Raw genomic sequence first — 12746 nt, 5'->3', positions numbered from 1 at the left:
ATCTCTTTTCCAACAAAATAAAATGTTTAATTTTGATTGAGTAGGAAAAAATGCATATGGTAGCAGTTAAAAAATGTCACTTGCAACCCACTACAACTCATGAGATTCTCACAACCAGATATATGTGAACTAAAATAAGGAAATACTGTGAAATCCTACTTTAAGTCTCTATCAGATACCATTTATGATAATGATAGCAATACCAGACCTAGAAGTTCTTTCAAGCTGGGATATTAATACATAATCAGGCAAGAGCCCTGAGACAACTCTGGAGAAACAAGGAAGGATTCAGAGAATTAACTAGCAAGAAAGGATTAGAGAAAGGAAAATGAAAAGTATGACCTCACATTCACTGGTCAATATTACCATAACTACACAATCGCCTAGGTGTAGTTCCACCACTGCTCTCTGGTACCATACGTGTCTCAGTGAATCTGCTTCTTCATCTAGATTGGAAACACCTTGTAGTTGGGAACTAAGAATTTCGCCATAGTGTCTCCATGTATAGAACCTTGTTTTAGGTAAAAAATAGAGCTCACAAAGTATAACCAGCTGTGGTCTCAGGCTTGGCTTAAATTTCTGGCTATCACTGAGTAGTAGAGTTACTATGGCTAGGTTTACATGCTGGTACCAAGCCTTTTCTATGTCTACAAAATATATTTACAATATCCACCTAACCCATTGGGGTGCATCAAAGCTGTAAATAGTCAAAGTATTAAATCATGGTTTGCATATAGCATTCAACAAGTGCCAAGTGTTAGAAGGTTTTAATATGGTTGCATATAGGACTCAGTAAGATGGCTCAAAGTGAGTAGGTCAAAGCGATTATAACCCAAGCCTGGCAACCTGAGTTGGAACCCAAGAATCAATAATGGGAAGAAAGAAGACACTCTCTGGACTCCACCTACACAGCATGGCAAGTGTAATGGTTTAAGTAAAATGCTGCAGGTCCCGGAGAGGCAGTGGCAGGCCACAAAGGCAGCTGGGTCCCAGGCAGGAAGCCACATGGCAGGTGAGAGATCAAGACGAATAGGCATGCCATACAGAGTGAAGCTGGATATTTATTTAGTGGGTTATGGAAGAAAAGAAGAGAAGGGGGAAGAGCAGAGAGAGAGACACACACACACACACACAGAGAGAGAGAGAGAGAGAGAGAGAGAGAGAGAGAGAGAGAGAGAGAGACACTCAGGTTGGAAGCTGAAGATGGGTTTGCTTCAGCAGACAAGGGAGGGAGTAGGTGCGGCTTGTCTCTTAAAGGGACAGGACAGACCATTACAGCAAGTATCTCTTGTTCTCATTTACACACACACACACACACACACACACACACAAATAATACATTATGATCATACACAGAAGAATTAAGTATTGAATTATGCCCACTCAAAAGTATAGATAAACAAGGGAAAAGAACCAATACACAACACTCCCTTAAGAAACCTTCAGTCCCCAGATAATGCAGAACTCAGAGCTGATGATTCCTGCCATTGGAAGGCACAGACAAACTGAGTTTCCCTTGGTGACTCAGCATAGCAGGTTTCTGACAAGACTGAGCTGATACAAGAAACCTTCACAGCTGCCACTTTCTGGCGCCTGAATACCAAAGTCTTTGTCTATTTTATTTTTTTTTAAACTCTTTATTTCATCATCTCTAGTTGATATTTATTCTGATTTAAAAACTAACATATCTTCACTTTAAGCATAAAGATAAAGAAGGGATGCAAGTATCAATAAAGGGGGAGGAAGGAGGGAAGGAAGGAATCTTAAGTGGCTCATCAAAAACTTAAGTGCAAAAGTAACCAAAATTCTTTAGAAAAAAAATAAAAAAAAAACATAGGGAAAGAAAAAGGGTTATAGATGTGTTTATGGAAAAGCAATGTTAAATCCCCAAGAAGAGTGCACCAAAGGAGGAAGGCTCGAATCCCAGTCAGAGGGTCTGCTGCCACCCAGAGAGTGTGGCTTGTGGGCATGTGGCACCAGCAACTACAGACAGGTAGTAAGAAATGCATAGTCTTGGTTCCTACATGGAAGCAATGAATCAGGATCTGTGTTTAGCATGTTTCACGGGTGACTCATCTGTACATTACAGCTTAAGAATCATTAATATATATGGTTTGCTATGATTAATTAAGAATGCAAGTCAATAAGCCTGATAGTTTATATATTTAGATATGTGCCATATGCTTTGGCTGTGAATAATCCATGTATGAATTTTAAGACAATTAAGCTTTAAAAATAGGCCCCTGTACTGAAAATGCATGGGATAAAACCAAACTCACTGAATATGGTGGACAATGAGGGCTGCTGAGAAGCCAAGGACAATGGCACTGAGTTTTGACCCTACTGCATGTACTGGCTTTGTGGGAGCCTAGTCTGTTTGGATGCGCACCTTCCTAGACCTGGATGGAGGGGGGAGGACCTTGGTCTGCCCACGGGGCAGGGAACCCTGACTGCTCTTTGGACTGGAGAGGGAGGGGGAGAGGAGTGGGGTGTGGGGAGTGGGGGGAGGGGGAGGGAAAAGGGAGGTAGGGAGGAGGCGGAAATTTTTAATTAAAAAAAATTAATAAAAAAATAGGCCCCTGAAATTCTGACGGAGTAATATACTATGCTAAGGCTGATACTGAAATGGGCCCATTTCCTCATGTATACAGTGGGAGAATATCAGTATTTAATTCAGAGGGCTGTTGAGAAGGATAAGGCAGTGAAACCTTAAAAATGTCACAGAGCAAGGCCAAAAGGAGTATCACCCAGGTTTAGGAATAGTATAGTATGCAGTCAGGGAAGGCGACCTGCAAAGACCCCTCATCTGGCAGAAAAGGAAACAGTCGCTCTTGCTAAATAATCATAAGCTACTATGGACAGACATTAATTAATGGCATTTAAGCAAGCTGTGTAAATAAACACATGATGTATTAATATTCTGTATTATATATAGGGCTAAATATTGAACTCACAGTTGTAGATGGTTTTAGAATTTGTGAAGGATATATAAAAGCTATTTATTGTGCATTCAATTTAGGGCACTAACATGCAAGTGTGACTTCAAGGGAATTGACAGAAACTTCCCACAAAGGCAACACACTTAATGGATGCACACTGGGCCTGCAGCAGGAGGCAGAGAGCTCTTGTGCAGAGCAAGAGGACACTTGGATGACAAAGCAACCACAGTGCTTATCCTCTTATCTCAAGTATTATCCAGGTGGGATGAAGAGAGCCGCCATAGGCAACGTCTTTGATCAAAATATGCATGCCGAGACCAAAACTTAAAATGACCTAACTCAAGTTTCCTACTTACTAGGTCTAAGAAATGGCTCTCAAGGTATTACAAGAGTCTCCTAGACAAGGCCTCAGGGTGCTCTAAATCAGACACTGCCCTAGCAGCCTGAGCACCCTCACATCTAGGAGCTGATTTACAAAACCACAGAGGCTGCAGAGGATACAGCTACTGAGGTCAAGAGAGCTTGGGGCAGAAGTTAGGGCCCAAGGGAAGATAAAGAAGACAAATTTGGGCCTCCACACAGAGGGTTCTGGAGGTTCCAAGCCAGAGAAGTCATAAGCTGTAAGATCACAGCCACAGAAGGCTCTCCTCAGCATCTCCACTCTCGTCTGGGTGAGAGTGTTCTCTAGGAATACAAACAGCTGCTTCTGTGAAGACACTCTGAGTCCCTCTTATGAAGAGAAACATGGCAACTCTATGAAAACAGTAAAAACGTGCCAATAACAAAATTAGCAGAGTTGATGGCAAGCAACTTTATGTGAAAAGGAGAGAGTAGCAGGCAAAATATGCTCCCTAAAGACATCTAGAACCCTGGAACTTGTGAATATGTCCCTATGCCTTTACAGAGGAAAGGTCTGGACAGGATGGGCATGGTGGTGCGTACTTTGATTCTCATCACTTGGTTGCCTTCCAAGAAGCACATTGATATCTGGGAGTTTGAGGACAGCGTGGTATACACAACAACTTCAAAGGAAGTCAGGGCAACATAATTAGACTAAGTCTCAAACAAAACAAAACAAACAAACAAAAACCAGGTAAGAGCTTTCTGAACTATGTTGCTAACACCATGGAATCACAGGAATCCTTCTAAGAAGGAGGCAAAAATTCAGAAGAAGTAATGAGATGTCAGGGGGTAAAGAGTCCATGTGATACACAGTCATGCTAGGGCCTAGAGAGCTAGCAAAAGCACAGGAACAGATTGTCCCCAGGAAAAGCTCTAAGGAAGCACACCTACTGCTACCTTGACTTTGGACAGGCCGATTCCTACATTAAGGAAAGGACACAACTTCACATTGCTTAAACCTCTGACTCTGTAGTCATGTGTCAAAGCAACAATAGAAACTGATACATATTTTGGTTTCTTGAAAAACAGTAATATTTATAACAAATACCTTAAAGTATAGAAATGGTCTTGGAATTAGTTACTGGATGAAGAAATTAAGAGGTCATGGTAGGGGCTTCCATGGGGAAGGCAGGGGTGAGTGGGTGGGGAGAACACAGTGCTAAAAATCAGGAAAGAAGAATAATCTTAACAATAATCTTGAAACTTGGAGAGCAGGGTAGAGGGAGTACAAAGAGGGATAATTAACACCAAAGACCTTCTTGTGAAATACTAGTTTAAGATGTGCTACATTAATTTATGTTGTGGAATATTTGTTTAATGATGCTAAGATGTTTTGCATTCTTTTATGGTGCATTTGTTTAACTCTGTAAAACTGTGTTACTTTGCCTACCTAAAACACCTGAATGGTCTACTAAAGAGTTGAACAGCAATAGCTAGACAGCAGAGAGGTGGGGCTGCCAAGCAGAGAGAATAAGTAGGAGAAATCTAGGCCCAAGAGAAGAGAGAGGAACAAGAAAAGGTGAAGAAGAGGAGGATGCCAGGGAACAGCTACTCAGGCACACAGCCAGCTACAGAGTAAGAAGGAAAAAACTATATATAGAAGAAAGGTGAAAAAAAAATCCAGAGGCAAAATATAGTTAAAGAGAAACAGGATAATTTAAGCTAGAAAAGCCGGTTAGAAACAAGACATTCAGAAGATAAAATAAGTCTCTGTGTATTTATTTGGCAGATGGGTAGTGAGCCCCCAAAGAGTTTTTTTTTTAAAGAAAGAAAGAAAGAAAGAAAGAAGAGAGAGAGAGAGAGAGAGAGAGAGAGAGAGAGAAAGAAAGAAAGAAAGAAAGAAAGAAAGAAAGAAAGAAAGAAAGAAAGAAAGAAAGAAAGAAAGAAAGAACTACACCTTCTGAATGAGAAAACAGCTACTGTAGAAGACTTGGTCTTAATGAGGGTCTCTACTGCTATTGACTAAGGTTTCTGTCCCACCCGGTACTGCAGTCATTCAGTTCCAAAGAAACACACAGAGGTCTACATTAATTATAAAACGAAGAAGCCTGAGCTAATGGGATGATCAGCTTTATAATAACTGTAGACCTTTGTGTGTTTCTTTGGGGCTGAATGACTGCAGGATAGGGTGGGACAGAAACCTTGGTCAACATACTGCTGTGATAAAACACCAAAACCTGCAGAATGATGGTGGTACAGCCTTTAATCCCAGAACTCAGGAGCCAGAAGCAAGTAGATCTCTGTTAGTTTATGGCCAGTTTGGTCTATAGAATGAGGTCCAGGACAACCAGGGCTACACAGTAAAACGGTATCTTAAAAACAAACAAACAAACCCCCACAAAATAAAACAAAACAAAACACCCACCACCAAGACCTGAAGCAACTTTGGGAAAGAAAGATTTATTTCATCTTACAACTCTCAGCTCATACTCCATCAATAAGGGGAAGTCAGAGCAAAATATCAAGGCAGCCTCCAGCAAAGAATGGATAAGGAAAATGCGGCACACTTACACAATGGAGTATTACACAGTGAAAAAAAATGACATCTTCAAATTTGCAGGCAAATGGATAGATACAGAAAACATCATAGTGAGTGAGGTAACCCAGACCCAGAAAGACAAATGTAATCGTACTAGTCAAAAGTGGCTTTTAGACCTAAAGCAAAGAAAAACCAGCCTACAACCCACAACTCCAGAGAACCCAGACAACAAAAAGAACCCTAAGAGAGATATACATGGATCTAATGTACATGGGAAGTAGAAAAAGTCAAGATTTCCCAAGTAAATTGGGAGCATGAGGATCATGGCAGACGGCAGAAAGGAAGGGGTAAGGAAAGGAGGGAAGCAGAGAAAAATGTATAGCTCAATAAAAACAATAAAAAAAAAAACCTTCAAGGCAGGAACCTGGAGGTAGGAACTGAAGCAGAAACCATGTAGGAATGATGTTTACTCATTTGCTCAGCCTACATTCATATATACACCCTGGGACTACCTAGCCAACGATGGCACTGCCCACAGTGGACAGGCCCCTCTCACATGAATCACTGATAATAACACCTTACAGACTTGCCCACAGGCTAAACATATGGAGGTATTATCTCAATTAGAATTCCTCTTTTTCCAGATATATTTAGGTTTGTATGAAGATGAAAAAAATGAACCACCACATATATACACATATTGTGTGTGTGTGTGTGTGTGTGTATATATATATATATATATATATATATATATATATAGAGAGAGAGAGAGAGAGAGAGAGAGAGAGAGAGAGAGAGAGAGAGATAACAAGAGATGGGGAGAGAAAAAGAGAGAGAGAAAGATTAAATGGAGTTGCTCTCTAACAGGACAACAATGTCCAAAGAATATACCATAGCTTAACAAATCAAAAGCCCAGTGTCAGGAATGGGTGACCTCTTTTGGAGTTGTTGGTCTATAAGGTCCCACAGGCCATCACATATTACAGGCATTTGACATTGCTCTTAGTCACCTTCCAAATCCTGTTGCTGAAGATACACTGAACTACAGAGCAATAGAATATGGAGAAATCAAGCTCATACTGATCTAAAACTTTATCCCTAATGAATGGCTTTCATAGTGCTAAGCAGTGTTATGCACACCACTGGATGAAGAAAGTTATCAGTCTTACTGAGATATGAAAAGTGGGAGCTATAATAACAACTTGCCTGTTTAGATAAGCTCACGAATACTATAGTTCCATAAATGTCCTAGAAGCAACCAACAGTATTTGATTAGACTTAGGCCTGCTCTACAAGATGAAACCCATATTTGATACTGTTATAAGATCCAGATACCTGTGGCCAGACAGGACATAGGACCTAGGGATCAATTTACAATTTCTACAGTAAAAGGACATATTAAAATAACTCCCAATGACCTGCCATTATGTCATTATGCCTACATATTAATATGCCTCTCAAGCCTCATCAGAGAAGCTTTTATTTTTTTTCAGTAGACGGTGACCTACAACTAGTCAAGGTGAAGAGAATAAAACAGTAGAATGTTCAGATCCAAATGGAACATCAATAACACACCCTTCTCCTTCCAATATCAAAGGGACCACTACCAAAGAACGAGTGGAAAGATTGTAAAGCCATAGGCAGTGGATGACAACAGCAAACTGCCTTCTGGACAGCACAGCGCAACTGTGTCATTGAGCATGGATTGAGCATGTATGAGACCTCAAACCGTAGCTCCACAGTGACACACTTCCTCCAACAAGGCCATACTCCCTAATAGTGCCACTCCATATGGACCAAGCACTTAAACACATGAGTCTATGGGGCTAATTTATCCAAACCTCCACAACTTAAAGAAATGCCCACAGATTTGTTTCCATAACTTTAAAACCCATTAAGTTGACAGTCAAGATTGTCATCCTGAATTCTAAAATAATATTTAAAAATTCAACAGTTTTCAATAAGAAGATCCTCCTCTATTTTGATAATTTTTATCAACATTATCCTAATTCTTATAGTCATCCTACCTGAAACTTGACCTTCTGATTGATGTCTGACACGCGGAACTGCTTCAGGAAGCGCTCGTCCTCACTCCAGAAGAGGCGGATGTCAGGGATGTCGTAGAGGATCATTGCCAGTCTTTCTAACCCGAGACCAAAAGCCCAGCCAATTTGATCTTGAGCACCAGCTGTGAGAAGGAACAAAGTAAAATGTGCATTTAGGAAAGAAAGCATCAAGTTCGCACAGATGCCTGATGTGCTCCGATGAACACTGGCCATGACTCTTAGTGGCAGGGCTGAAGAGTGGACTCATCTAAGACAATGTTTAATCTTACATTTTCTTTATTTCCACACTTATATCCCCCTGGAAGCTCTCTGGAATCATACCAGCTGGGAGTGTCTTTAACTTCTCAACAAAATTCAAAGGGGAAACTTGTTCATCCACATGGTACTCCTCCCGTCTTCCCTCGCTCCTGCACCCTCTGTGTGTGTGTGTGTGCGTGTGTGTACATTTGAGTGCATTTGTAGGTAAAGGAGCAAGTGTTTGTGTTGGGGCCACATGTCAGCAGCAGGTACCTTTCTTAGTCCCCTTTGTACTCTATTTTTAAAAGATTTATTTATTTTTATTTTATGTGTATGATTGTTTTGTCTCCATGTATGTCTGTGAACCACATGTATGTACATGCATATAGCGCTCACAAAGGCCAAAAGAGAGCAGTGGAACCTCTGGAACTGTAACTCCAGGTAGTTGTGAGCTGCCAGATGGGTGCTAGGTCTGGAACCTGGATCTTCTGCAAGAATGAAGTGTTCTTAACCATTGCCAGCCTCTATATCATATTTTGGGGATAGGGTCTCTTAATGAACCCAAAATTCACCAATTCAGTGAGACTTGTTAGCCAGCAAGTCCTGGAGATCCTCCTGTCTTCATCTTCCCAGCATTGGGATGACAGGCTGACATTCACTGTCATGCCTGGCTTTTTATTTGGGTACTGGGGATCCAAAGTCAGGTCCTCATGCTAGCAAGTACTCTACGTGCCGAGTCATCGCCCCAGCTCCAAGTCGAACCCCTGGCTCCTGCCTCTGAATTAGGATTTCCTGTAATCTGTGTTTGCTCTGATTCAAACATTAGTAGCCTAGATGCAGATCACTTAAGAGAAAGGAAGATAAGATCTCTCCCTAAGTAGCTAGCTATACAGAGATAAATCTTCAAAATGTGCCACTGCAGATGGCTAACAATTGAAAAACAGTATCAAGTCTTGAAGAATTGTACACATGCCCCTGTCCTTAACCAAGAAGCTATCTCCAATTTTGATAACCACTTGCAAGAAAGTCTCACTGGGGAAACAAACTATTCTTAAAAGTAGTCTGCATGTCAAACAGTAGACAGCACAGAAAATTAACTCCACAACACCTTTGTAGGTTCTCTGTCTCATAATGTCATATTGAGCCCTTTTCTTCATTAATTTTATCTTTATCTCTCTCCGTCTCTCTCTCTAGTCATAAATGCCCACTGCATATATATTATGGCTTCCGGTGTTGTATTTTTATGTTATTTCCAAGTGTATGAATGAGAGGGTCGCTGCATCTGTTTTTGTGCCTTTTCTGGAACTCTTTTTCCTTTTTGTTTGTTTTATCCTATTCTGATGTATTTGTTTTTGTTTTATCATTACATTGTATTATAATATAATATATTATAATCCTTAGAAGCTGTTTATTTTCTAATGAGAGACAAAAGGGAGTAGATTTGAATGAGAGGTGAGGTGGGGAGAACTGAGAGGAAGAGAGGGCGTGGAAACTGTAAGTAGGATATATTACATAAAAAATTCAATAAAACATCACCTTTTTAAAAATGCCACTTTTAATGTTTTATAAGCTATCTCAGGAATGTGGAAAGAGCAATCAAGCAGTTGGGAAGTGTGTATTCAAAGGCAAAGTGTCCTGGTCAGATTCTGACACAGTCATGAATTCTAAGGCCATAGTTCACATAGAGGACGCAGAGTAAGAGATTATATAAAACGGTATGTGGATGAAGGCACAGAAGAGCACCTATGAAGAGCTCACGAAAGAAACGCCATTCCAACCGAACTCCATGATGAACAGGGTCCCATGGTAGTCAGAAGTGGCTCCACCTCCACGCACATGTCCTAGAGAAAGCCCTCCAAGTATGGTGAGAACCCATAAAGAACGAGATTTCATGCCTGTGATTAGCCTCTTTTATGTAAGACTCCATTCTTACAGATGAGAGAGAATGGACTTTGATGGCTATGAACAACCATATGGTCTTTGGAAGCCTCAAGGATCTGCAAGAAGAAATGGGGACCTCATTCCTATAACCCTGAGGAACAAATTACTCTAATACCCTGGTGTGCTGAGAAGTGGGAACTCCAGATGAGCTTCCTGACAGTGCCTGCTCTAACATGATTCTTCTCGTCACTGTTATGGCCAGAAGGTTTGGTTGATGGGTTGGAGAGATGTCTCAGTGATTAACAGCATATATTGATCTTGCAGAGGACTGCAGTTTGATGTCCAGCATCCACATCAAGCAACTACAAAACCTATAACTCCAACATAAGGGAATTTTAGAACTCTAGCCTCCCCAGAAATCACCCCTCCCCCCACAGACATATTGTCTTTTCAAAAACTATAAAAGCTTGTTTATGTGTGACACTCAGTCAGCATGGGAGGTTTCAAGAAAGAGCATGGTTTGCTGAGCTGCAACAAATTTCATCTTCAAAGCACCTTGTTTTGGTCCCACCTAGACTTATATCTGAAATACACTCAGCACTATACCATGGTTTGTTAAATTATTAAGACATTGCCAGGAAGGCCTGTTAAGGGATGCTGGTTACCAAACATAGTCTTCTACAGGAGGCTTCAGGAAATAAGTAGATGTCATATCTAAGAAAATTCCTGAGTCTTATGAACAGAAAAGGCTTCCTCCAGAACAACTGGGCAGTTTTTTACTTTGAGGATGCTATGCATTACATAATTGGTCATAATAATTCACTTTTTATTTTAGCCCTGTGGAAACTTAGAGCAAAACATGTACATCCACTAAACAATTGAAGAAAAAAACACCCATGATTTAAGTCTATGTGACTCCTATTCAAGGTTTATTTCCATATCCTGATTTCCATATTGCCCTGATTATTTCAACTACTTATTTTACCCTCTTCTATGTATTTTATAAGGTGCTTCAAATTGTTTGTGAAAGAGAGCAAGCCATAAATTAACAAAACTGAAAACCACTGTCAGCTGAAGTGGGGACCATCTTTCGGCTCTTCAGTACAGCTGGCTGTAATGAACTGACAGGTGTTCAAGTTTGGACAGAGCTTACAGTAGGATTCCCTCTTCATTCTAGAACCACAGACTACAGGAAGACAGAGTCTCCAGGTGGGCATCCTTACCAACAGAACCCCTGTGATGAGAGGCACCCAGGCATTCGAATGAATGCCATTCTGCAATGATTGAATATCCTATGAAAGAAAGAAGGCCAATCACGGCATGAGAGGAAGAGAGGGTGAGAGTCCAGAGAAGGGAAAGTTATGGGAAGAGAGGAAGAGTAGGAGGTAGACAGTGGAAGAAAAGACAGCAAGATATGATCACTGTGAATGTAGAGTAACAAAACTGATCCTATGGTTTAGATGATTCTAATCCGTAGGTGTGCTTATGAGACGGCTTGCCCTTCAGGCCCTTGCCTGTAGAGCTACTGAGAAGGGACTGAAATATTAATCAGTGTCTCAGATTTCCATCTGAGATTGCAACATGAAAACAAAGATTATAAAACTAAAGATAAAATTTAAAGTAAATATAATTCCAGGGTGGGGGAGGCTAGAAAAAGCACACAGGCCGATACCACCACTGAACGGGGGAGATTGCAATCCTCTTTCCTCAGATGCTGAGAGGGTCTTTCCTCTTTCATCTACAATTTTCTGTCAATGGCCTATTTAACCCCTGTTAAGTCTAAGGAATTGGCTCAGTAGGGCATGTGCTGATTTTTCAGAGGCTCTGAATTCGGGTCTCAGTGCCCACACCCAGCCGTTCACACCATCTGTAACTACATCTCCAAGAGATCCAGTGCCCTCTTCTGCATCATGGGCACCTTTACTCACATGCACCTGGCAGCCCCACAAATAAAAACAAATCTTTCAAAAGCTGTAATTACTAAAGCTTTCATGGTCTCCTTTTATGGTTTTGCATTCTAAACCCTTGCCATGCTATATATGAATATAATATATATTATATATTATATAATATGCTATATAAGAAGGCAAATAGCAGTATGCATTCATGGCTCTTATAAAAAAAAAAGTAAAGGAATTCCCATAAGAAAATTTCTTCAGCAGTTATAACATGAGAGGAAAATTCATTAAAACTAAAGATAATAGAGTTTTAAAGTAAAGTAAAATTTCAGAGGGGCATGCTAGAAAATAAAAAAAAAAAAACAGGCCAATATCCCTTATGAACATAGATGCATAAATCCTCAACAAATTGCTAGCAAACCAAATTCAGCAGCATATTAAAAGGATTATACATTATGATCAAATGGGATTTGTGCAGGAATGCATGCAAGGGTAAATGCAAAACATAAGACCCAATGAAAGTAATACAGCAAGCTAGTTGAAAAAAGGCAAAACACACCATTATCATAATTAATACTGAAAAAGCATTTGATAAAATGCAGCATTCTTTCATGATTAAATAAATTTTCAATAATTAGAACACAATGGAATTCCTCTACATGAAAAAGACTGTGTATGAATAACTCATAGCTAACATCATATTGAGTGGTGAAGAACTGACAAGTGTGTTTGGTAACCCCCACTACTATTCACACACAAAATTAGGCAAGAACAAGAGATAAAAGATACCCATTTGAAAATTACAAAATATAATTATTTCTATTTATAGATGATACATTTTCCA

The 12746-nt window shown here is 40.2% G+C and overlaps 1 protein-coding gene across 6 annotated transcripts in view; it reads right to left on the bottom strand.

Moving 5' to 3' along the window:
* Fars2 (phenylalanyl-tRNA synthetase 2, mitochondrial) overlaps positions 1–12746 on the bottom strand; it is a 389947-nt gene that overhangs the window by 156411 nt on the left and 220790 nt on the right. For all 6 annotated transcript variants that reach the window (XM_057788169.1, XM_057788168.1, XM_057788167.1 and 3 more), the window contains one exon: positions 7848–8008. In XM_057788169.1, coding sequence (XP_057644152.1) covers positions 7848–8008 — 161 coding nt within the window. The remainder of the gene's footprint in view (positions 1–7847; positions 8009–12746) is intronic.

The sequence above is a fragment of the Chionomys nivalis genome, chromosome 13 (genome assembly GCF_950005125.1).
Source record: "Chionomys nivalis chromosome 13, mChiNiv1.1, whole genome shotgun sequence".
NCBI classification, from domain to species: Eukaryota; Metazoa; Chordata; class Mammalia; order Rodentia; family Cricetidae; genus Chionomys; species Chionomys nivalis.
This window is presented reverse-complemented; position numbering and strand designations above follow the sequence as displayed.